The sequence below is a fragment of the Diceros bicornis genome, chromosome X (assembly GCF_020826845.1).
Source record: "Diceros bicornis minor isolate mBicDic1 chromosome X, mDicBic1.mat.cur, whole genome shotgun sequence".
Taxonomy (NCBI): domain Eukaryota; kingdom Metazoa; phylum Chordata; class Mammalia; order Perissodactyla; family Rhinocerotidae; genus Diceros; species Diceros bicornis.
In genome coordinates, this window is record NC_080781.1 from 11,209,836 (window position 1) to 11,237,433 (window position 27,598).

Genomic DNA, 27,598 nt, shown 5'->3' on the forward strand with positions numbered 1-27,598 from the left:
AAACTCCTGTCCTCCACTGACATCTGCGGTATTCTCTGTCACCTCATCTTAAGCTCAGTACTTCAGAGTCTAGAATGTTCTGGATTAAATCCTGTTCTAATAAATTATCTCTCAGTGTTTTAAAGAGAAAAGGCTGCTGGTCTTGGACTGGAACTACTGCTTACTCACAGACAAGGTGACAATTGGCCTCCTGGGGACTCAGGTCCCTATCTGGTAATATGACTACATTTCTCACTTCTTAGGGGATTGGAGAGAAAAATATCTACCAATTTGCCTGACACAGAGTAGGCTGCTGGTAACTATTAGTTGAATTAAAATCTTGAAATCCCTAAGAGGTCATAATGTCACTATGATCAGTTTATATTTGAGAATCCCATAAAACCTAAGAAGGGGTTACGTCTTCTAGGGTGCCACAAATATTTAAAAAAAAAAATTCTGACATTGATGTGGCTAATTATTCCATCACAAGTTCAGGTTATAATGCTCCATGTGGCACCTCAGATCACTGGAGATAAGGACCAGGCAAAGGAGCACATCGTGAGGCAAACACCCAAATGCCCTGCCCAGTACGCTGGAAACCTCGAGAAGCCTTCACAAAGCCCCAACTCCGCTCTCCACCATCTCTGAAAACTCGCAAGGTACTTCCGATTGGGAAGCGGAGACATACTTTTCTAGGTGGTGTTTTAGAGAAAAAACTTTTTGGCTTCAAGATAAAGTAAAAATGTCTTTTAAAGTCATTTAAAAGGGAAAAAAAGATGCTAGGACAAGATCAGAACTGTCTAATGAAAGTATTTTTGCTGCTGCTGTTTTTGTTGTGATGACGATGACGACGATGACGTCGACGACGATGATGATGATAGCAGCTGTAATTTACGGAGTGCTTATGATGCACTACATCATGCAAAGCACATTGCACCCGTTCCTCATTTGTCACAACCATCTTGGGAAATAGGTACCATTATCATTCTATCTTTACAAATTAAGAACCAAGGGCAATGAGAAGGTGAGTCCTTTGCCCCCGTCATGCAGCCAGGGGGTGGAGGAACCTAGGTAGAAACCTGGGCAACTTTACTCCAGAGGGCACAGTTTTCAAAGCACTATTTTACCCTACTGTGGACTGTGCATTTGCTGCAATTTTCCACTCTTTTCTTGAAGCCGTGGTTAGCGCAAGAGCTTTTCTGAGGTCCATTTGGAGGTGAGCTGTGCTTCTGTGCCTCCTAAAGAAATGTTTCAGGGTTCTTAAAACTTCTTAACTCTCAGCCTTCCCTGGATTTAGATTTTTGCCTTACTGTTCAGGAGATTCTTTCTCAGACGTGGGTTGTGCTACATTCTCTTAAAGCAAAACAACCCAGTGGGGCTGGTGTAAAGAACCAGAAGAAGGTCAAGTTGCCTCACGGTATGATCTGATTTCCTCTTGGTAAAGTGGCTGTGAGCCCTCTGCATTGACCTCAAGCAGGAGGATTCCAACTAGCTCGATCACTTTTGATCTGAAAAATTTCATTGTCCTTTAAAAAAATTTCTCTCTCCAGGCCCCCCACACAGCAGGTGCCCGAGAAATGTCTGCTGAATAAGTATTTGGTTGAATGCAAAGGAGCACCCTGGGACTCTGTGGACCAAGAAATGGCTCTCCAGGTCCCCTGCCACACTGACCTCACCCAAGCCATGCACTTGCCATGGGAATCTGTGCATAGGATATATCCATTCTCTGTCCTCATCTCCTCACGTGGATGGGGAAGTCTGCAGACATTCCGGCAATGAAGGCTTCTAGGCAATGACAATGAAAAAGCACGGACTGCCCAATGCTAATGTGTTTTCTGAGAAAAACATGGCAGCCATGCCTGAGACGCTTAGTTCAGCATAACAATACTACTACTCCAGTAGATCTGGAGATGGGATAGGCAAGTGGATGGGTGTTTTCCAATATTTCTGGGGTGGCCTCTTTACAACAGTAAATCTTTAGCTATGAAAGAAAAGAAAATCATGCCTGTTTTATATTTTTGAGCCAAACTTAAAGACATTAAATATAAAATTATTTCTAAAATTTCAAAGAGTACAGCATACATTTTGTTTAAAAGAACAGGGTCCCAACACTTAGAAGGGAGTCACATGATTCGAAGCCTCAGCTGGAATGGTATATTAAAACACCGTTGATTCTGGGCAACTGGCAAGAAATGGGAAAATGTACACACCCAGGAAGATCCTGGTTTACGCCCTATAGAGGGAGGGCTGAAAATGATCCCCTTAGAGGGTAAAAGACAGGGATGGACAAGAGACCAATCCATAGTCTCGAAGAAGCACAAAAGACTGTGACATCTGAGATATTATTTATACTTGGGGCTGAGGTGAGCAGTGGTGGCTAATGGTGATACACACAACTGTGCGTGGCCATCACCAAAGGTGGGTATGAAACAAGCAATGGGAAATCGGGGAAAGGAAAACAAAACAATGCCTTGTACCTTTTTTTTTATTTACTTAGATAATGTGATTTAGTGACAAGGCTGAATAACTGAGCTGCAGACTGGTATACATTCTAGCATCTAGGAAATTATCACTGGAAGCAACTAAGTGAAAAAGACTAAGCTTCCTAGAAAGACCATAATCCCTGGGCAAGGTCTTTGAAAGCTGTATCTGCCATCCTTCATTTTTAGCTATTATTTAAAGTATTAAAGGAAAGCTATAACAACACTAGAGAACACAGCAGGGCTCAGCAAACAACGGCCACCTGTGTTTGTAAATAAAGCTTTATTGGAACACAGCCACACCCATTTGTTTATACACATCTATGGCTGGTTCATGCTGCAATGGTAGATGTCAGTAGTTACAACAGAGACTGTGTGGCCCACAAAACCTAAAATATTTACTCTCTGGCCCTTTGCAGAGGAAATGTGCTGACCTTTGATATTGAATATAGCTAGTAAGGCTTGAATTTATAAAGAAGTTAATGCAATTAATCAAATCAGCCTACAAAATAGGAAATTCTTTTCTTTTCTTTTATTACATGTTCTCTGAAGAGAAATATCAGTGGGCTGGCTAAGGATCAAAGTTCTCCTCTCTGGCATTGTCATCTGCTATTTAATCTGCCATCAATCAGCAAAACTATGGTTAAAACCAAGATTATACTACACATAATGGCCCCTAAGATGAGACAGCACCCTTCTACACCTATGACATGAGCTCAGAGGACAGAGGAAGGATGAGGGTTCAAAGGAAAACATTATTAAATGAATAAATAAGTGAAGAAGTGAATGAACCACCAGGTACACTGTGAAGCTGGGATTGCAGCCTCCCTCTCTCAAAAGCCAGTGGGCATCACCTTCTTCCTCCATCCCATAGCCATCCCTAGTCCTGGTCAACCATCTCACATGGAGGTACATTTGGTCTCAAGGAGAAAAAAGCAAGAGGGTGTCTTTGAAACAATCAATTTGTCACCACTCCCAGTGAGGAAAAATTTATGTCATGGGGATAACTGGCTATTTCACATGTTCTCCGATACATCAAGGCTAATAAGTCCTTTTATTAAGATTATTTACTTTAAATTGACCTGTACCTCCAAGTAACAGAGAAACACGATGTTTAAAATTACAATCTGAATTCAAGATTTCCACTCAATTTCAAGGAAGGCAAGTCTAACTTTCCAAAAATGGGTTAGAATTCTTTGTCTAATGAAATAGCAAGGCCAAGTCTTAAAAAGTATGCTAATAGAAATGGTAATATAAAAGTAGGAAATGCACTAAATGACTTGTTGAAATCTTCTCCACACAAATTTTCTAAAAAAATAAAACAACAGCGAGCTGTATCCTTCCTACCACATATGTCCAGCACCATCTGGCCAGCCACGCTTTCCTCCACAGCCTATTCCCCAGACACCCTCTCTTCAAATGTCCTCCTCGGCATATTCTCATGGGGAAAAACTGTATCTGAAACTTTCTCTGTACCATGTTCATATAATCAAGTTAGAAAACATCAGTAAAAATCTCAAAATCCAATAATTCATAGATCACCAGGAATAGTGTAACACGTTAAATGTGTCCCTCTGGGTTTTTAGCATATAGGTCATATATTCTAGAAGAGTCTAAACAAAAAAGAAGAGGGGGCCAAAAGTGCACACATTTTGCTAAATTAAAAAAAACCAAATACATAAGAAATTATATTTATTTGATTTAAAAGATTTAAATGGATGTGTCAATTTTTTAATCGAGTCAACAATTTGAATTCGTTTCTTACTCTATATCCTATAATTTATTTTAAATTATACATTATTTACGATTTACTACATTTTTCTTCCTATGTGGTTAGGAACCTAATTTGATGCTGGGAATTCTGGAATTTATTTCAGCAATGATTCATAGGAGCTTAACTAGCCTGACTACAATTGTTTCAGTAGATTCCAATTTCCTACATACAATAAAAATAATTTTCATCACAGATACTTAGGTTTTTTTCACACAGAGCAATTGATTCAATTGTTTTGATTACCCACTAACAGCAATTCCAGAAGCCCTGGTTTTCACGAATGAATTGACATCAAGTAATACTCCACAGAAATAAATAGAAACCTAACTCTCCATCTCTTTATTATTGAGTCCCATGATCTATTTCCTTTGATTCTGTCTTATTCATTTCCTCCACTTATTCCATTTCAGTGAATCTGCTTACTCAGTCCTCACACTTTGATTTAATTTAATGCTTCCAATTTAAAAACTGTCATTTATAATAATTTTGCATTTCTTACATCCATCTGAGAAAACCTGACTGTTTTCCTTAAAAATTCCCAAATAACTTCCCGTGAATTTTGATCATCCGGTAGTGTTCCATGACAAAAGCTATGAGACTGTTTCAAAAACACATATGCTGTCTTTTTTTTTTTTTTTAAGGACTTGGATTATTTTTGTTTAAAATAGGAACAAAGTCATTCTGATTTAGTTTAAAGAAACAACTCTCTTTGTCCTGCTGAAATTCCCAGGAAGTGACACAAACTAAAAAAGTTGAAGTCAATTTATAAAGCTAAGTTTAACTTAGATTCTCAACAAACACGGTAATAATTATCCAAAGCTGTTAATTCACAAGCTACTGGGTACTAGCTAATGGACAATAATACCTCACATTAAGAGACAGGTATTGCCCCTAGCACTAACTGTTGAAAACAAATGGGAAAGGAGGAACAGAGGAGGAAAAATATATGTGCATTAAAAACTCTGTGGGAAGTGACAAAATGTGTAGGATTAAATTTAGTAAATTAAATTCCCTTGCTGAAAGGCTTAAAAGAAAAAAAATCATATCTACCAGCTCAAGAATTATATAATGCATTCTCTAATTATGTCAAATTTTTAAATATTAATTTCAATGAAGTAAACATTTATTTTATAAATTTAAAATTAAATCTGAAGGAATACTGGAGCGACAAGCATGCACAAACATTTGTGATTATTGTTGTGTGCCTGTGTGCCTCAAATGACCAAGGGTGAGCAAACGGGACACTACAGAGATGATACTTGTGTGAGATTTGACCTTGGGCAGCTGGCATATGAACTTGTTGGTCTAAATGAAGATCAGTATGTAAGTCACCATGCAGATCAACATTTATGGTGGGTGGGTCACAGAGCGATCACCACCCCTGTTGCTGCAGTAAATACATTCCCTGGCCTGGATTCTTACTCAAGTATGTAGTATACAAGTGACGATATCTTGTGTTAACTTGGTATTTCTGAATTACTTAACAAACAGCTAATGTTTATCAATTCTGGTACTTTTTAAAGTACCTCCAGGAATTATTTTTTGCTTCTAATTTTGTCTCTAAAACCATAGCTAACAAGTTTTCATATACAGATGTCAATGGATGTAGTGGCAGCCTGTAGCTTTGGTATTAAATAATATTAATTGACGTAAAATAATAGAAATCTACAAGACTAAATGGTGATGGGATACACAGTTGTGCGGTAAGGATTTTATATTGGTTTTATGCCCCTTGCTTGCTCTTGGAGAGAAAAACGAAAAGGATGTTTTTGCAGAGACCAAAATGGTTTTCTCTGCCGCTGGCCAACACCGTGTTAATAAAAAGTGAGTACTAAGCAAAGTCATCTATTTTAGGAAAAAATTGCTATAAAATGTGATAGGCTTCACAACAATGCTATTACGTGATTATACCATCCCCCAAACTTTGTCTCTAATCATCATGGAAACGAATCTCTAAACTTTTATCTCAGTTCCTCAGCTTCATAAACATTCCCAAGAGTTTCTCTTATTGCTATGTGGTCATTCATGTAAATTAAAAATATATACGTACAAGAAAAGGCAGGGTTTTTTTTGGGCTGTTGTTTGTTTTGTGTTTTTGGTGGAGGATAGCAGGCTTGATTCAGGGATGGAACTAAACTACCAATTTTAAAATTTAAGTGCTATGTACTTAATGCTACTGAATTCTACACCCAAAATGGTTAAAATGGCAAATTTTATGTTATGTATATTTTATCATACTTTAAAAAATAATTTAGAAAATGAAATTGTTTAGGATAAAATGTTATTAATGTATTGTGTGCAGAAGAAATTCCATATAAAAACAAACAGCCTCTACCCAAGCATGCTAAGTTGAAATCTACATGAAATTGACGGTTTTGTAGGTGTAAACTGGTTGACTATCAGCAATTTCAGACAGTTCAACCTATGGACTCATAAGTAAAACATAGCTGTCCCTCTATCCTGGAGAATTGCTGTTGTTTAGTGACTGTCAGTGGATGCCAGGGCCGTGAGAAATAATCTCAGCACGACAGCTTTTGATATGAGAGCCACTGCGGGTATAGAATCCATTTTTGTGCCTTTCTGACAGTCTCTAACTTTAGGTGAGGAAGATAAATTACAATGCAGTGAGATGCTGTTAACCTAACAGTGGGCGAGCTGATTCTATGGGGTATCAAATGCAAAATCAGTCATTACCTAGGAAAGGACAGATTAATTTTAGCCTCTATTTTCTGCCATTTTCTTACTGCAAAACACTTATTTCTCCAAAAGAGCCATTCCATATGTCAAAATCGTGATATGTTCTAAGATTCCCTTCAAGGAACAGGACCTTTATCAATTTTCCTCCCCCTATTCTCTAGTCATAAATAGCAGAAGACACCCCCCCAAACCCCTGCCTTTCCATCAGCACTGGAGACAGAGCTGATGTCCCCTCTCTCAAGCTCCAACTGTAAATGGTTATTCCATGTCAAAGTCAGGGCCTGATACATGGAAATAGCAATTGTAATCAATAAGAAAATTAGAGAATGTCCAGATCACTACAGCATTAGCAGAACCAAAGCATGTTTAATATGCATGCCCCTCCAGGTCCTCCTTGGCATTAGCAGTAAACAATGCATTCTATGGCCCTGGGATATAACATGCAGAACATATGACCTAAGTTGTGACTCATTATATTAATTTTAAAAAGACAGTTTCCCCAATCCAGCTACCCAAGGTGACAAACTTCAGACATCCTTCTATGAAATACCGTGTTTAGTAGGAAGATTTGGAACATGAACGGATTGAAGAAGGGCTGCTCTATTAATTTAACACCAGCCTACAGGAAAAAAAAAAAAAACCAACCACCCTGAAAGCAAGCCCATGCCATAGGGATTGTTTCAGAGCTATTTTACAAGAGACACAAAACCCGGCTCCCCCTTTTCAAGCACCCCCAGTGAAAAGCTTTAAACAGGCTATTGTCAGAGCACTGGGTACCTTTTCTCTCTTGGCTTTGTTCAGTGTTTTCCTCGGCTGCAGTTTCCATGGCTGGCTTCATACCATCCACCAAAAATGCTTTTCCCCGCTCCCCCCAACACACACTCTTCCCCTCCTCTTCCTTTTCTTTTGGACTCCCCTCCGTCTCTTATTTACACCCGCGTGATTGAGAGGTTCTGTTCTTCACTACAGTAGATTACAGTCCCTTCCAAGATGCAGAAGTCTCGTCAGCGTCAATTTCCCTCTGCCTACTGGTCCATAAAGACAGCTGCCAAGGAGCAGGCAGCCATACGTCCCCGAGGATCCCACTTATAAAACAGCCATTCTGTGCCCGAGTGTGCCTTGAGTCTCAATGCGGCTCCAAAGGGGGAAGAACCCGCGCCCCCACTGGGCTCTTCCTCCTTGCTCTCCTACACACGCGCTCTGGCTCCCTTCTTTCTCCTTGCCAACTGCACCCTGTGAATGCTAATTAATTCTCCCAGGAAAGAATAGATTTGTGACATCAGAGGATGGGATGTGGAGGAGAAAGAAAAGAGCCCCCTCCCACCACGTGACTCAGCTGGTCAGCCACAATGTATGTTCTCTCAGGAGAACGCATGTCTCCCCTTTCTTTCCCGTGGGACCCCTTTATGGGGCAGCACAGTTTGATTTATTTACCCCCAACCCTGGCAGAATATAATCAAAGGACTTGCCCACGGTCTCTATTTTATTTGCTTTCTTTAATATGTGTCTTTCATACAATCTCTAGCTAGCTAGATTGACTGATTTAAAAATGTATATATTAAAGAGGGAAAAAATACATTAAGGGGGAGGGAAGCCCAAATATGGATTTATCAATAGCCATGTAGCAATTCAGTATTAGAATCCATTCCCTGATGATATCCAACATAGGTGATAGTAAGAGAAACTGGAGCTAGAGTGCAATTCAGAAAAAGGCACCCTTTCTTTTTTAAAAATAAGCATAATATGCTACATATATATCAAGCTGACATTTTGGTGACTTCTTGGAATAAAAATAAAAACACAGTGGTTTTTCTCGTTAGATATGGTTATTTCTATATGGAGCTTTATTCATCACAACGCTGCCCCTTGCTCAAAGTCAAAAGGGTGTTTTCAAGTTCATTCTAAATGTTCAGCATAAAGGCTATTGTACCAATAACGATTTTGATTGCTGGTTTCACAAGCCTTCTTGCACACCCCGACACTACTGAACCAATGTTCTCAATCCATCCAAGCCTTTATCATGGTCATGGGCCATATGTTTCCAAGCATCACTAATTTCCGCACCATTTTTTTGATAATTTTATTTATTTATTTTTTCCCCCAAAGCCCCAGTAGATAGTTGTATGTCACAGCTGCACATCCTTCTAGTTCCTGTATGTGGGACGCGGCCTCAGCATGGCCGGAGAAGCGGTGTGTCGGTGCGCACCCGGGATCCGAACCCCGGCCGCCAGCAGCGGAGCACGTGCACTCAACCGCCAAGCCACGGGGCTGGCCCATCTGCACCATTTTTTAAGCATTTGGTCGACCCACTTACCTTCATTGTCCCTATCAAAAAATTTATATAAACTCGAGTCAAATACAAGGATGACCATTGATAACCACAGGGTGCAGGGTACCTGACCAAGAAGAGTCTGCTAGCTAGTTGGGTTGAACACCCATCTTAGAGGCAAACATAAAGACAAACTGGAGACCACCCTCTCCTAAAAAAACTCTCCCAGGTTTTCAGAGTTTGTTGTTCAACACTTTAAAAAAATGCATAAGATCCTGAATCAAAATCCTCTAACAACCTGATCTTTTAAAGCATTAGTTTTAGATAATCCCCAAAGCCTTCTACATTCAATACCTCTGGCCCTGTTAAACCAGAAAAGATTTTGAAAACCAGTTTAGCCTGTTTCAACATTTTCTTTTAATTTTACATCTCGTTTTTCACTTTAATCATGGTGCTAGAAGACCATGCCCACAATCAACTATTCCCTTCAATTATGGCCCCAGCCAATTTTATTGTCTCATGGCAAGGGGATCGAGAATCATGGTGGCCTAAAACTTCAGACTTTCGAAGAGAGATTCATTTGTGATGTAACTAGAAAACCCCATGATGTGTCTAAGCAGGATGGTCTTAAACATTTTTGTAAAGATAACTTAGGTGCATTCAGACAGAAAGATGGCAATTGTTGCTTTGTGACAGGTTATTCTCCCTCAGCAGTTCAAGTGAGAACTAAAACCAAAACAAAATTCAGTTCAGCACAAAAGGGGACAGTTGACTAGCTATGTTATCGGGTTTTATTTAAAAAGTACGTAGCAAAATCATTTAATTATAGAACTGGCAGAATAGAATAATTTTTTTGGCTATTACTTAAGAATATTATTTTTAAATGTTGATAAAAGTGAGAAGGCAGAATATAGAAGCCATTCTAAATTTAAGAACAATTCTAGTTCTGTATCATTGTCATGGACATCAAAACCATTGGACAAAATATTTACAAATTCTCCAGTTGATACCTTGATCTACTTTCACCCTAAAAATCTACATGCAAATGGACAATTTATCACTTTTGTCTTATTCACAACTTCATGTTCTTTTCATTAGGCTGATAATGTATGACAATTCTAGAAGTTACCATTGTATCACTTTATAAATAACTTCAAAAACTCATAGATGTTTATGACAAATCATCTGAATCAGAGAAAACATGATAGAAAAATTGGTAATAGCAAGAAAGAAAACAGAGTATACTTTTATAACATTTCTGAGGTATGCATCCATTTTTGGCCAGAAAAACTGGATATGTAGAATGTGTAAGATGGGAAATGTCTCCCAGAGCTGAAAATAATTCTTTAAGCCCCACGCTTTAAGGCAGTCTGGCTGAAGGTAAGAATACTTCTGAAAGCCAAAATAAGGATAACAAATATTGACACAAAATGGATGTATTAATTGAACCATACAAAATTGCAGATATTGACTAAGAACAGTAGTTTCACATGGTTCAACTTATATATGTATCAGTCTTCTGTAGAATTCCAGCCAGTTCAGTAAACATGCACAGAATAACCTTTCAAGTGTTAATATCTACAGGAAGCACAGACACGCACAAGAGACGGTGCCTGTCTCCAGGTAACCCACAGGCTAATGGGACCCAGAAAACCCTCCTAAACCGGGGTGATGCTACCTGCTCCAAGCACTATGCAGTCACAACAAAGAAGACGAGAGGAGGGGAAGAGAATTCGGGAAAAGCTTTGCAGAGTTGAGTTGGCTACTGCAGTATGGTTAGAAACTTGCTGGGTAGGAAAGGGTATGGAAGGGCAGAGAAGGGAGGAGAAGAGTAAGGAAGAGCAGGGTAGATAAGAGTCAGGAAGGGTAGGGAAGGGAAAGAATGTTCCAGGAAAAACTGAACAGCATACAAAAAGAAAAAAAGAATATCCTCAAAGTGCTGGGGAGATGATTTTTCTGACAGAGGGTTCAGAGCATAGGGTGTGTGTGGTGGTAGGGAAGTGAAGGGAGATGGCTGAACCAGTGGGTTGGGAACCAGGGAGGTTCAACACCTTGCTAATCCTGGAGGCAGTGGGTAGAGATGGAAGCCTTGAAAAGAGATCTAATCTGTGCTTCATGAAGGTCATTCTGTCAGTAATGTGAAAGACAGAGTGGGGCAGGGCGGGACTAGAGGCTGGCAAATGAATTAGAAGTCTCCGGAAATAACACGAGCAAGAGACAGGGAAGGCCTGAACTATGGCAGGGGGAGGAAGGGAGGCCCGAGTGACATCTGATTGGATACCTATGCATGAGGGTGGAAAAAGAGAAGGATACAAAGGGGAGTCTGGAGTTTCTAGGTTGGCTGAGTGAGGAGATGATCATGCTATGAACCAAAATGGGGAACCAAAGAGGAGGAAGAAGTTTGGTAGAGGAGATGAGCATGTACAGTTTCAGGTGCCCTAGAGCATCCCGCGGGAGCTGTACAGGAGGCATTCAGGACTATGGCCCCAAAGGAGAGGGACTGACCAGGGATGAAGATTTGGGAGTCTTTGTAGAAGTAGCCTTGCAAATGGCACCCTCTCTGACTTTCTTGTCTAAGGTAGTAGCTCTGCCATGCCCAATCTCCTTACCTGGGTTTGATTTTCATTCTTGCTTTAACCATGACCCAACACTAATCTATCTATTCACTTACTTACATATTGACTCTCATCCCCCTAGAATATAATCCCGTTAAGAGTAGAAATTTTTGTCTGTTTTGTTCTCTGCTGTATTACCAGCTTCTAGAACAGTCCCTGGCACATAGCAGGTCCTCAACAAATAGATGTCAGATGAACAGTGAACAAATGATCAGAGAGAGATACAGACTACAAATACACGGAGATGGGAATTGAAGGGATATTGGCTTTTAAATATAAAGTAAAAGAAAAACCTGAAAGGGAGGGTAAAAGAGACTAAGAAGGAAAAATTAGAAAAGCAGAGAACAAGGCCAAAGTGGGATTTTGGAATCAGAACAAGGTTCCATGAAGGGCAGGAAGTTAATAGTGTCAAACAGTGTCAAAAACTGTAGAAGGAGTAAAAAAGATCAGGATTGACAAGCAGAAAGTACCTTGTCCCACCAAATAGTCATTGGAGCTTCCATGAGAAGGGTTTGGGCTGAATGATGGGGACAAGGGCATGACTCTCAAGTCTGTTTCACAACCGTTACTCTCAAAATAAGAGGCTCCCGTGGTTCAACCGAGAGTTTAATTTCACACATAGGGCTTCATGCCTATGCCTGTGCATCTTGGTCCAGTTTCCAACTTGTCAAGATAATCTGGATTTTTCTTCTATGATCTATTCCATTAATGATCTTCCCAGGTTGATTTTGTCTCTAAGGATTCTGGTCACCAATTCCACTGCGTGTGCGGGTGTGGCGGGGAAATTTCCTCACACTCCCAAGTAATTCTCCGACACCAGCTGGGTGTCCTACAATTCAACTCAATTCTGACACTGTCTAACTAGAGATAACATCAGATCCCACAGGTTAAGGGCTCAGTCCTACAAGACTGCCCCCTTCCATTCCCCCACTTCAGATGCCAATCACAAGTGCAGATTGTCACCTATGCTTCTGACTGACCAGCTAGAGATCAGAGGTTCCAACAACCGCCTCCTTGGGTTCGATTAATTTGCTAGAGCGGCTCACAGAACTGAGAGAAACATTTTACTTGGTAGATTACCAGTTTATTATAAAGGATATGAAAGAATATGAATCAATGGCTAGATGAGGAATGCATAGGACAAGGTATGGGGAAATCCATGCTCTCTCCCAGTGCATGACTCCCCAAATCTCCATGTGTTAACCAACCCGGAAGCTCTCTGAACCCAGTCCTTTTGGGTTTTTATGGAGACTTCATTACATAGACATGACTGATTAAATCATCGGACTTTGGTGATTGAACTCAATCTCCAGTACCTCTCCCCTCCCTGGAGGTGGAGGTGTGTGTGTGAGGGCAGACTGAAAGTTCCAACCCTCTAATCACATGGTTGGCTCCACTGGCAACCAGCCCCCATCCTTAGGTTTCAAAGTCGCCTCATTAACATAACAAAAGACATCTTTATGGCTTTCCATTACAGGAAATTCTAAGGGTTTTAGGATCTCTGTGCCAGAAACTGACGAAGATCAAATATATATTTCTCATTATAAATCACAATATCAGTCTCCAAGTACGGTAAATTTGCTTTATGTATCTCATATTCCTTTGGTCCAAATAATTGATGGAAGTGTTGAATACAAGAAGACCAAGGTGAGAGAATTCTCTGAGGCCACTATGGACTGGTTCATTCATGCATTCATTCATTCAACCAAGGTTCATTAAGTACCTACTACATGCCAGAAATTGAGTCACTATTCCATGTTATATGACTAGGATTGTTCAGTCAACTGGGAATTCAGGGAGAATGGGATGAATGCATGGGACTGCACAATAATCTACCTACATATCCTTATCATAGTCACATAGCTATCAATAAAGCTTGTCAAATGCCTACTTCTTCCAACTTTCTGGAACTATATTATAGAAGTCTTCTGGCCTCAGAATGACTCCTCAGTGGGGCATCATTAATCACCAAGAAGGGATGTTTCCATAGTATTCATAGTATTCAAACTACTAATTCCTCTGAAATTTTCACATTTCATGAAACATTTTTTCCCCAAAGTCCAGCCTCCCACTCTGTACCCAAGGACAGAACCTCCTAGTGGTCACGCAGCTCCAGGGACACAGCCTCATTCAGCTCTTTACCAGTCATCTCGTTTTCCATTCTTGGCATTGACTGTTTTCTTTAAGGATCATTTCTTTCCTCCTGGTGATAGATGCTCCCTCCTTTCCAATGAGCCAGTGTGCCCTCCCGATCCTCAAGTCCCTTCACCTCTCTCCTGAATAACGAGCTAAGACTGCATTTGTGGACGACATCATGGTGACCACCTCTGACAAAGACAAGCAACTCATAGCCAGTGGGTTTCCCCAAGACCTATCCTTTCCATACGGTTTCTGGGGCCTAGAAGGCTTTTTCATGCCCCACATAGTTCACATGCCCTGGCATAATCCTTCCTCCTTGCCCCTCAAAGGAAATCAATACCCAGAGCAACAACCCCAGAACCAAAGTCAACCTCACTTCACATTCTAGTGCGCTTGAGTGGATGAATTTTAAATAATTGTGTTTTAAAAGAAATTTTTGTGAAGTGACTCCTATTTTCAAATTACTCTCCATGATAAAATCAAAGATGTGTTCTAATGGCAAATATCTGAGCCTTTGGAGAGAAGAGAATTACAAACACAGCAAGAATTCTTATATCTTACATTGAAACAGAAAAGATACTCTTTATATAAAGAAGCAATAACATTCAAAATATTAATACTTCTGTGCTGTGCTCAAAATGTTGCATAAATTTAAAAACACAGGAACTAGAAATGTAGTATAGAGCCATAAATTTATAATATGATTGTCTAAAATTGGGTTCTTTCCATAAATAGACCTTCCCGAAGCTTTATCAATTTGGCAAAGATTTTGTCTCCCATTACCAGAATGAAATTTCTAATTTTACATCCAATGTGGGTTTTTAATACCCGTTGATTCCTTACTCTTACTCTCTTTCCTGATGTATTTCCTCAGTCCCTCCTCTATACTTGTTATACATTCTTTTATAGGAAATGACACCAAATAAAGCTAAGAGCTAAAATGACAAATCAAATTGGATGACGTATATGAAAACTCTTATAAATTATAAAGCTCTGTAAGTATAAACCATCATCATTAGTGTTTCTCTTTAGTGGTGGAGGTGGTTCCCAGGCAGGCCACCGCCATAAAACTGGCTAATGTGGATAATGAGGAGCACACAGGAGCCTCTGTTAGCCAATCGAATCAGCTGTTTATTTAACAACAGGCAGTGTCCTCATTAGGAGCTGCAGGAGCCGCCAAAACAGTGACTGTCAAGTTTGGCAAAAGCAACTTGAGTGGGCTACGAGCCTCTCTCTTCTGGCAGAAATGCTACTGAACCTCATTTTCAAAAGGAGAGCAAGAGAATAAGTTTGGCAGGAGCAGGCTGAGGCTTCACATGATGGAAACAGATGGGGCATGAAAAGTTTCAACATCCTGGGCTGACAAATGGGCACACAGCACGGGCAGTACTGCGGCATGAAGCAGCGTGTGCATTTCCTCACTGGTGTGGACTGCATCTGTTTGTCCCAAAGTCAAGGTCAACATTGCTGCTTCTCTCCTATCTCTTAAATCAGGGTTGCTAAACCTCAGCACTAGTGACATCTGGGGCTGCGTAATTCCTTGGTGTAGGATGTGTAGCAGCATCTCTGGTCTCTACTCACTAGAAGCCAGTAGCTCCACCCTAGTTTTGACAACCAAAAACGTCTACAGACATTGCCAAATGTCTCTTGGAGGGCAAAATCAACCCCAGTTGAGAACCATTGCCTTAAATCTATCTTTTCTTCCTTAAGTTTCCTCTGGCTATTGTGATATTCTGTCTGCCAATGGTTCTCAAGCCTGGCTAAACACTGGAATCAACTGGGAAGCTTTGAAAAGACCGATGCCTGGGCCCCACTCCCAGAGATTCTGATCTGATAGTCAGAGGTATGTGGTGGGCACGAGAGCTTTACAATTTTATTTATTTTTTTCCCCCAAAGCCCCAGTAGATAGCTGTATGTCATAGCTGCACATCCTTCTAGTTGCTGTATGTGGGACATGGCCTCAGCATGGCCCAAGAAGCGGTGTGTCGGTGCGCGCCTGGGATCCGAACCTAGGCCGCCAGCAGCGGAGCGCGCGCACTTAACCGCTAAGCCACGGCGCCGGCCCGGCACGAGAGCTTTAAAATCTCCCCACGTAATTCCAATATGCAGCCAACTGTTGTAGGCAGTGGGGACACACAAAATGTGTGCTACAATGACGGTGACATAATCAGAGCTGTTTTATGCAAGTTATACAGAGGACAGTTGGATGGATGGTTAGGAGACCGGAGAGGCCAGAGTCAGGGCAACCACACTCAACTGGGGAAGAGGAGGAGACTCTACACCCAATTGAGGCAGAAATGAAAAACTGGGCATCAAGGTGAAGGAGAGAGGACTCAGGGTTGATTCCAAAACTTCAGCTCGGATCCCTAAAAGGATGGTGAGTGCCGTAGGAAAACGTGGGGAGATCAGGTGATGTATTAGTTTCCTAGGGCTGCCATAACCAAGTACTACAAACTGGGTGGTTTTAAACAACAGAAAATTTTCTCTCACAGTTCTGGAAGCTAGAAATCCAAAATCAAAGTATCGGCAGAGCCATGCTCTCTTTGAAGGCTCTAGGGGAGCATCCTTCTTTGCCTCTTCTAGCTTCTGGTGGTTACTGGCAATCCTTGGCTACTAGATACATCATTCCAACCTCTGCCTTTGTCATCACCTGGCATTCTCTCTGTTTGTCTGTGTCTCTTCTTACAAGGACACCAGTCATATTGGACTAGGGCCCACCCTAATCAAGTATTACCTCATCTTAACTTGGTTACCTCTACAAAGATCCTATTTCCAAATAAGGGCACATTGACATGTACCAGGGGTTAGGGCCTCAACATATTTTTCTGGGGGACATAATTCAACCCACAATAGGTGAGAAGAGTGAGAAAAACTATTAAGTTTGGAAACCATGTGAGCCATGTCTGTGCAGTTGCTCAGACTGGGCAGTTTGGAAATGAAGACTTAGGCGTTATTAGCAGAGAGGAATTAATTATCGCAGGAGTGGGTGAGATGCGAAGGGAGATGGTACAGAGGAGAAAGCCTTGCGGGGGCCACCAATTCGAGGGTCTCTAGTGGAAGAATTACTCTCAAAGGATGCATAGGATGTTGGACAGGGCCTTGTCACAGAGGAGGAGGGAATTTTGAGAAGGAGGAGGTGGTCCACAGTCAAGGCAGCCAGAAGGCAAGGACTCAGCAAAGGCCATTGAGATGGAAAATTCCAGTTTCCTTACCAGAGTCAGTAGAAAGATTAGAATGGAAACCAGTTTATAGAGGGTCTACTGAAGGACTGGGAAGCAAAGAAGAGGAAGCAGGGGCAGCCTACTTTCCAAAGAAATTTGATAGTGAGGGGAAGGCGAAAGAAAGATGCAGGCAGCTTAAGGAGGAAAATACAGGAAGGAAGAGAGTCCCAAAATGTTTTATGCTAACGGGAAGGTGGTGGTTGAAAGAGAGATTTAAGAAGATGCAAGTGAAGGTGGATAAATGATGAGTCAAGATCACAGGAGAGGCGGAGGGCCAACCGTGGGTAGGAGGATGGAACACTTCTCCTGCCGAAGTGGGAGTGAGGAATGAGGAAATGGAGGGAAAAGGAAAAGTTTATTCAAGATTGAAGGAATTTCACCTTAGAATAGGTAATGAAAGGTGACAGGGAGGTTAAAGGGCAACATGTCCTGAGAAGGGTACATTTGTTACTTGATTTAGTCCACATCACAGCCCTAAGAGGGAGGTCCCATCCGCTCCATTTACAGGTGACATAACGGAAGGTATGATGGTCTTGGTCTTAGTAAGGCAGGCAGCTTGCCTTGAGTCCGGATTGCTTGGGGACCTGAATGAGGCTGAGTCTCTGGCGGATCAGAAACTAGAGGGAGAGTGAGGGAGATAAACAATATCCTCACTGCGTGTCTCATCAATTAGGGGGAAGTGGACCCCAACATGATGGAACCACACTTAAAGCCAAAACAGAAACAAGGACCAGGTGATGGGTTTTTAAACTGGTTTTGATCAAAAAAGGAAATTTTCTACTTCTTCCTGTGTACACAAGGCATATATCAGGAGACAGACAGATGAATGATCTCTCCCTACAAGGGCTCCCAATTAACTCATCCACCAAGCATGTACCAGCCAACATGGACAAGGGCAGGTCTTCCAAACCTCTCTGGAAGCTGTTGAACTGCAGCTATTGGGATCCCAGTCATGTCTTCGGAGCAGTTCCTACTGGGTTGGCCAGAAACCACAGGGGCTCGAGTACTCTCTTACCCAGGGAGAGGTGGTGGCTCAACCTTAACGTTGCTCTGCGGGGGATTTTCCTTACATCATCTGCCAAAACTCCAGCCCACGCAGCCTCTCCAGCTCCTCTTTCCTTCCTGCAAGGCACAGTCCAAAGCCCGCCTCCTTTAGGAGGCCTCCTTGGTTAACTCCACCCACTTTCCTCTTCTCAGCATTCTAACCACCCCTCTGTCTCTCAGTTATAAATGCAAGCCTCTCTGGATGGCAGCTATTTACACTGGAAAGACACTTATCTGCCTTTACCTGCCTCCTACACACGTGGGAGACAAAGACTTGTGCCAACTTGGAGGAACCCTAACCTTCAATGTTGTACTCCCAAGGAAGGTGAGTCTCAATATCTTTGGCCCGTTTTGTGAGGGAAGCCAGCGATTTTCAAATTCAGGTTAAATCACAAGACATCTGGGCTGTGAAAATTCTCAACAGAAGTTGGAAAATTATGGGATGATCCCGTCAGGGTAGGGATAAAGATGACGTGACTCCTTTAAACTCTGAGAACTCAAGGTGCATTAAGGAGGCCTTATTCTTGCCTAGATGCAGGAGTCACTGTCAGCTTTCCCTGAAATGGAGTCAACTGTGGACTAATGGGTTTCTACCTGCTGGGTAAAAGTGCTGTTATCAGACAGGCACACAGACCCCCACACACGTCTTGGGCAACTGGACCCCTCCAGAGCCTCAGTGCAATGCTTCCTACGTGGTACTTACGAAATGTTATTATTTCTATCTTGTAAGTTCTTCATGCTCCCACCACCATCATTCAGGTCCAAGGAGGAGGTAGAGAGAGGAAGGAACAGCTGGTGATTCTACATCCTTCCCGATCTTTCCCCATCCCTGAGGGCTTCACTTCTGAGCCCTTGTCCGGCCTGACTGGATTTCTAAAGGCACACCCCAGCCCCACCCGTGCATCTCCCCCAGACCTCACTGAGGAGGTACAGCTTGGATGCAATGCCTGCAATTAAGCTGGAAATAAACAAACAGAACTAAGATGAATAAGGCAATGGGATTAAAAAAGATGTGCCTCGAAGGGCACTCTTGAACAAATTGTCAAAATTGGTTTCTTGAATCTGGAGGATGTTGCTAACACCTGGGTACTCAAGATCAAATCAGATTTGCCTCTCATTTTTATTTACACACACACACACACACACACACAGAGCCCCGCCCTCAGAAGGGCCTAAGCGTGGTTTAATACTCTGATGTCATTGTCTTCAAATTCTTAATACTTTGATCTTTGAACTTGTGTTTTGCAAGTGAAGCCCAATGGAACAATGGAGCATGTGTGTGAGCAGAGGAGCTATGAGCTCCTTGCCACCCCATTTGCATATGGCATTCTCGATGCCCCGTGTCCCCCAGAATGCTGGGGTGGACCCATGAGGCATGGGAAGCTCAGTGAGATTCAAAGTCAGTACCAGGTAAGCATGTAATGTCTACCACCAAGCAAGCACTGGCTCTGTCACTTGCCAGTCATGAGGACTTGGGCAACTCCCATCTGAAACTCTGTTTCCTCATCTGTAAGAAGACTGTAAGATGCATCTGTAAGGTGCTTTGTGAAGCCTATCCTGGCTCTAAGGTCCACTGGGCCTTAAGTGACCAGTTCGGCGGATGGTTATAAGGAATAAAAGAGCATCATGTAAGAGTCCTGTAACCTCCATCTCCATCGCCGTTCCTACTGACTTAAGTCACCTAACTGTGCAGGTCAAATGAGTTTCCACCTGCTCTCACTGACGTCTGAACAGCCTGAGATGGATTCCACTGGGCTCCTGGCATTCTTTGCAGCAAGATGCCAGAAACTCTTTCTTTGGAAGTATGTGGTGCAATTAAGTTTTTCTCAGCTTTGATCTTATTACCCTGTGTCCTTTAGCCTCTCAAAGCAATTACACTAAACTTATCTTCACCTGCTAAGAGCACAAAGAAAACAGAAACCAGTAAAACCATTACCAAGATATTTTATAAAATATAAAATATAAAATAAATAAAATCTAGACCCTGTTACCCACTTGGAGATATATTTTAGAAATAAAATGGATAAAGCTTAGTGTTCTTCAATAGAACATATAGAAACTGAATTTCATGTTCTCATGTTTTGTTTTGTTTTTTTTTCTAACAGAAATCTGGTAGAAAGAGAGTTTTAATTTAAGATTGATTAAGATCTTTTCCAGGATTGGTGATTATAATTTTTAAGACAATTGAAACAATATATTCATGTTCCTTTTACAATTAAAAAATAAGCTATTGATAGGCTAGGAGAGGAGGACTATGATATTTGTCAGCTTTCGAACTGCCAGGGTGGATTGAGACGATCTGGGTGAGCACGTGGCTGTCACCTTCCTCTCCCTCTACTCTAGATGTGACCTTTCTGAAACTACCTACTCAGATGAAGGACAATAAACATCCCAGACAAGCAGTCTCACACCGAGGGATTCTGATGAACACATCAAAGTCTGAAAACCACTGATTTACAGAAGAGTATGATTATCCAACACGCAGCTTGACAGAAGATTTGAGATTTACCAATACATAGCTTGACAGAGTATTTGCAATTTACTTTCTGACATTAGAATGCCTGTTCTTGCTAGTTCAGGGAAACACCCAGGACTTGTAAATACATAATTCAAAAGCCCTCAGATGAAAGTCTACAGAAAACCCTGCCTTGCTGGGTCAGCCACTGGGTGGTCCAAGGTTGGTATAAAATGAGAATTGCACAAAAATGTGAGCTATTTCATTTGGTCTACTGGTGATGAGAATCTACACTAAAAAAGACAAAAACCCACATACTTTTAAATATATTCACATTTATTCAAATGCAGTATTTTTTTAAATTGCCTCCTCTGTTTATTTTCTGGGATGGAAATTAGGAGAAGTAGGATGAAGTCATTTAGGTCCTTTACTCTGCTAAAATAGTCAGTAGGCTTTGAAAGTTGGAAACTATTGGGACAACTTGAAATAACCATCTCTGCCAGGTCAGATATAAAATATCTGAGTGAGTAGAAAAGGCCACCAATGAGGAGTAAACCTTAGCGATCTCACTGAAATCTACCAATAATATTTTACATCATTTAATCTCAATAGGATGTCTTCATATTGGGGAATCTTCAGATTCAGAGCACCTCGGAGGACAAGGTAAAAATCTAAGGAAAGACCTCTGTATAGTCTACGACCTCAGAAACGGACATGGGAAATGAGGTCAACCACCTGCTGGGTATCCACAGCCATATCGGTGACTTGACTTGACTTTGCCATGACTAAATGTGCAAGTTAATGATTTTGCTGAAACATAAAAGTTTGTCTCCAGGCCCAAACAACGTATAGCAGGATCCTGAAAGAACTTTTGGATGTGACTGCACCCCTGCTATAGATAATCACCAGAAGCCAGAGAGATGCTGGGAACTGAGACAAAAACTGTCCTACATTTCTAAGGCAGAGACAACAGCCTTCTCTCCGATCACTGAAAAAAACTCGACAAGTGATTTTTCAACAGATGACTCACGAACACTCCTAACAGGAAACTGTGATTTCTAGAAGCCAGCCTAGGTTCTTGAGGAACAAATTACACCAAACCAACTTGATTTGTTTTTCTATTTAAGTATTCAACTTGTGAACTTAACATATTTAAATAACAGTAAATTATAAACAATTGCTTTCTCCCATGAACATTTTATGAATAAATTTTATTCACACTCTTCTCCTGCATCTTCAACATTGTTCATTCGACCAATCAGAATCTTTGTCATCGCTAGGTGCCATTTGGAGTCACCTAACAGTTCCCCAGAGCCCATTATCTTTACTTCCTTCTGAGCTGTCTGACACTCAGCACTTCTGAAAAATCTGCGGATGCTGCTGAGGTTCGCCCAGCAGGCGACAAATACCCGCTCATCGAACTCCTAACTTTACGTGGGTGGGGTAACTATAGTTTCTCCTAAATTGTATATTCATAACTTTTATATCAATGGCATACTGTATTGCTAAAACAAATCTATTTTTTTAAAAAGATAGGACTACTGGATCAGGTGAATGCCATCTTCTACGCTGACCTCACAAGCCATTTGATGAAACCCTTCCCATATTTTTGGGAATAAGATAGTGTAATGCTGGCAACATTCCAGTACACTTTGAAACACTGTATTTGTCCTGTGCTTTCAATCAACATTGTGAGGTCACTTAGTCATACCCTCAAGTGGAATTAGAATGGGCTCATGTGCTTTCAAAGTGGTTACTAAATGATGGATGTCACTTCAGAGAGGAAGGTTCTAGTGCTGTGCCTCTGGGCTTTGTCCTTGGTCTGTGCCAGAGAGATGGTGATGTCACCTAGGGCCCTGAGAGAGCAGGCCAATGCCCTTCATTTCACCACCTAGGCATTTAGGATGAAGTCACTGGAGTCAAACAACCTAGAATTTCTTCACAGAAACTACAATGAGAAGAATTTTGTTCAATTCTTCCCTGATTTTCTGGCCCTGCTTAAAATAAATGTTATGTGCACACAGAATTATAAAGCAGGAGGAAAATTTTAAAACCGTCTAGCTCTCCTCTTCTTTTCTAGTCTGTAATTGGGAAAGACAGGACTAATGATACAGGTCTCTTGGCTCACAGCCAAACATGTTCTTCTTTTCGCCTGATGCATAGTTATCAAAGGAAATACTCAGCTGGGATGAAGCCCAAATGCCAAATCTGCAATGCACACACCAGACAGAGATGATTCTTCCTAAAATATACATCACATCTTTGCAAAAACAAGTTCATGTATTTTACAAAATACCTTTTAAAAGTAAAATTGTATCGGGCCAAGACAGAGTATAAGAGAGAGGACACATAAATCTTTGGAAATCAATGCTTGTTAACGTCAATTTATCTTTTTAGTGAAAAGCCACTGAGAAACCATGCCATTGAATTAAGTGAGCTAATGCATGCCCTGGGCTTTGCACAAGAGCTAGGAACACTCAATAAAAAGTAGCTGTTATGATTTATAGGCAAGACCGGAGTGGGGTTTGAAACGCTTTTTCACGAAGGCAATAAAGCTCCAAGATGGAGCTTGTCAGCCAGCCCAAGCCAGAGCATAATGGATGGATAGTGGTCACCTGCTCCACCCACTCTCAGGGGGGAATCTAGGATGATGGGCAATTCCCAGCTCCCAGGCTGAGATCTCACTCATTCTTGCCCACTCAGGAAAGCAGATCAAAGTGCAAGGGAGTGACAGTGGTGTATGGGAAGAATAGATACATACATTTATAAAAATAAAAAGGAAATCAGTGCACATCTCCATGCTTTCTTATTAGTAACAAATTGGAACGTCTCACCAATAATTGTAGCACCCTAGTGTGCTACGTTCCACAGCTGAGAATGGCTGCTTTGGGGGAATATGAAATGCCTCTAAGCATTTAAAATGATAAAGCATTATAAGAATCCAAGCTGTTGCTGTTGTTATACTGCCAAAGAAGAAATACTCACTAATGTTTGCAATAACAGAGAAAAATAAGCAAATTCTTGATTTGGGCTAATTCTTCAAATCCCAAAACTAAATATGAGTTTGTAGATTCTTTTTGTTTTTAAGTGCCTGATCCTAGGGGTTGGCATATAAAGGATAAATTGAACACGACACTGTGAAACGCAAATGTATTTAGAAAATTTAAACATTTTTATTTCTATTGGCCATCCTGATAATTAGCTTGTTTAAAATGTCAAAAATCTTATTTGAGGGATTTGCTGTGTAACCTTTTCTGCTGCTTGTCAGTTTCACGGGCAAAGTAACAGGTAATTTGTCATGTTCACACCAAATAGTCGATCAGTCAATATGTTAATTATCCTGTATATTTACTCCTTTAAAAAATAATTTGATTATTTTTCACTAATTATTGCTAACCCTAGTAGAAGTACTCAAAAGAAATGAGATATGAATTTCAGGGCTGGCCCCGTGGCTTAGCGGGTTTGGATCCCGGGCGCGCACCGACGTGTCGCTTCTCCGGCCATGCTGAGGCCGCGTCCCACATACAGCAACTAGAGGGATGTGCAGTTATGACATACAACTATCTACTGGAGCTTTGGGGGAAAAAAATAAATAAAATTTAAAAAAAGAAATGAGATATGAATTTCAAACCTGTTAACCCCATACTTACTTTAATACATTCGGTGGGGGCAAAGACAGAAATTATTTCATAGTTTAAACTATTATCATTAAAAATGACTATTTTTATCATTATGAATAAAAAGCAGTCAATTAGTATATTTGCTTTAATGCCTTTCAGTTAGGCAGCCCTAACCATTCTCAATCTAAAACCTCTGCCTAAAATTGTAACTTTTGAACTTTTTTGCCAGAATATTTCCATTCCCTTCTCTTTGCCCTCCTCTTCCTCACCCATCAAAAATCCAGATCTTGGGGTCAGCCTGGTGGCGTAGTGGTTAAGTTCACATGCTCTGCTTTGGTGGCCCAGGTTCAGATTTGGGGCACGGACCTACACACCGCTCATCAAGCCATGCTGTGGTGGTGTCCCACATACAAAATAGAGGAAGATTGGCACAGAGGTTAGCTCAGGGAAAATCTTCCTCAAGCAAAAAGAGGAAGATTGGCAACAGATGTTAGCTCAGGGCCAGTCTTCCTCACCAAAAAAAAAAAAAAAATCCAGATCTCTCATTATCTCTGGATTAAAACCATATTAAGGCCCACAGTCAGAAATATACAGAAGGTTATGAAGGCCAATTCTTTCCTTTTTAAAAACCTGTAATTTACTGCTAGCAACACCTAAAACCAGTTCTAAAAATTTTAACTCTTAATAACTGATTTGTTTACTTGACACATATTTATCAAGCGCCAGCCATGTGCCAGGGATCATGCCAGGCACTGTGGAGCCAAAAAGAGGGGAGATGGTTTCTCATTCAAGGAGCTAAGGGGCTCTCGGGAACAGAGGGACACATTCACTTTTGATTCAGCAAATATTTACCTGTCCACTCATGTTGGGGGCACTGTCATGGCTATCCGGAGTAGCTATCTCACCAGATTGGGCAGTCCATGAGCGTAGGCTCCCCGTCTGATTCATTCCCTAGCGCAGACCCAGCTTCTGGCCCAGGGCAACTGTTAACGGGTGTTGCTGACTGGCCACCTAGAGGGATCTGGTCCTTAGCCTCCCCGAACTCACACACCGAATTCGCACAACCTACGGGAGGACAGGGGATGGGGGGAGCGTGGGGCAGGGATGGAGCAAAGCTGAATTCCAGGGGAGAATGGCAGATAGGGGCTGTGGGGGCACAGATGGCAAGGAAGGCTTTGTAGAGGAAACCCTTTCTGGATCGGTACCTGAGGGATAAGGAGCAGTTCTCTCCCTGTGATAATGTTAGGAATTTCACACAGTTTCTTCGTGAATCCTAGACCCACCCCACTGTAAAAACTAGGTATTGAAGATTTTTCCCAGCTCTACCAGGGAAGCAAGTTACTCAGCTCCTCTGTGTCTCGGATCCTCACCTGTGGAGCTCAATAATATTCAGTCTACCCACCTTAAAGTGACTGGGAAGATGAAATGAGAGTGTAGCAAAGTGATGAGAACAGTTCCTGGCTACTCTGTTAAGTATCAAATATATGTTAGTGTAGACAAAAGCTAGTCATTTAAATGCACCTTTTTAAAAGCTGTCATTATACAAGACCTTCTCTAAGTCGCAGCACCACTATCAGCAGTCTGCCTGAATCATCAAGAACCCTATGAGGGTTTTGCGCATCACTGAGTTTCCAATCAGGGGCAAGGAGTGGTGCTTTCAGGGGTCTGCTTAACTCCCAGTTTTATTCAACTTTGCCATCTTTATAGCGAAGTGTTTAAGTACATGATCACGGCTACATGTGCAAAATGCTTTACAAGAATACATATTAGCTTCTAGCTCCTGGAGATGTGAACAGAGCAGCAGCTTCCAGGAGTGCCAAAGCTGACTCAGAAACACACGCAAGATGTTACTCAGAATAACGTGCCTCTTAAACACTGATCTGATGCCACCTGTTGAGGTTAAGCAAATGAACAAACAAAACGTGTTCAACCATTGCCTTGTGATCTGTGCGAGTGTGAAAGAGACAAGTCCTGGGCTTGCAACCAGCAGCGTTGGCACTTGAAGTCACTAAAAGTGGGGGTTGATCTGCTTCTTCACTACGATATTTTTGACCTGCTGATTTTAATCAGAAAAATAGATTAATGGTAGCTGTTTACAGGCTGTGATTTTAATGCTAAAACGTGCTTACCATACCAGTGAACAGAACTCGGACCTTAGTTTAAGGAAGAAACAAATCCACAGTCGCAGTCATTTAATGCCTGCATGCAGGTACATGAGCTGCTTCTTGGTAGCAGTGAATGAACGAGCTCTAACCCTAGTTTCCATCCAGTGAAGTTCCCTGGGTGTAAATCACTTCCCATTTTTACAGCGCAAAAATGGATCATGTTTTAGCTTTTCTGAATTTATCATGAAGAGAAACAAAGATGCAACGTTTAATTTTTTTAACAAGCACATCAGAGACCATTGCAATAAAGCCATCCTCGGGCTGGCCCCGTGGCTTAGCGGTTAAGTGTGCGCACTCCGCTGCTGGCGGCCCGGGTTCGGATCCCAGGTGTGCACTGACGCACTGCTTCTCCCGCCATGCTGAGGCCGCGTCCCACATACAGCAACTAGAAGGATGTGCAACTATGACATACAACTATCTACTGGGGCTTTGGGGGGAAAATAAAGAAATAAAATAAAGCCATCCTATATTTTCCTTTCACACCTGAAGCATACTACCATCAGTATCTACTAAGTACTCAACACAAACCTGGAATTCAATTAACGTTCATTTTCTAGCCTCAAACAGTGGTATAAAATTCACTTTCATGAACTATATCGAATACACTACAAATACACATGACAAATATACATATTGCCTCCAATGAGTCATGTGAAATTTCAGTTGGGAAACACTTTCGATGGTCTTAATGGCTGTTTGGTAATGCACGCATTATTCTTCAGTTATAAAATTCACACATTTAAAAAACTAACTAAGCTAAAATGTGCCCACAAGGAATTAAATCAATGCACTTTCCTGCATAAAAATCAGCCAGTCAGAGCAGGAAGAAAAACATGTTTTTCCTATTGTTGAACGTAGGATTCCTCATCCAATACTGTCATCTCATTGTACAGAAACGCTGGCTAAATTTGCCACATAAAAATCAAAGTTTAACGCATAAACATTTAGCTACACATCTAGTTATCCAAGGAGAGAGCCAACTGAATAAGCTGAAGATTTGACAAAAATAAACACAATCCAAATGGTATTAAACCGTGGTAATTTGGCTTTGAAAGCACAAGTATCTCAACAACCCTTCAGTTATGGCCTTGGCTTAATCAAGTTTTTGCTGCCATTTCAAAACACCAATTTCTTTTTTCC

General features: G+C 41.4%; 1 protein-coding gene across 6 annotated transcripts in view; it reads right to left on the minus strand.

Annotated features, from left to right (window-relative positions):
- The window catches only part of GPM6B (glycoprotein M6B), a 161,846-nt gene that overhangs the window by 37,225 nt on the left and 97,023 nt on the right, over window positions 1-27,598 (minus strand). For 2 of the 6 annotated variants that reach the window (XM_058535453.1, XM_058535458.1), the window contains exon 1: window positions 7,708-8,135. The exons of 1 other annotated variant lie outside the window; for it this stretch is intronic. In XM_058535453.1, the coding sequence (XP_058391436.1) occupies window positions 7,708-7,768 (61 nt within the window). In that variant the 5' untranslated portion in view covers window positions 7,769-8,135. Of the gene's footprint in view, window positions 1-7,707; window positions 8,139-27,598 lie in introns of those variants that run through there. 3 more of the 6 variants (XM_058535454.1, XM_058535456.1, XM_058535455.1) reach the window with 3 other exon arrangements.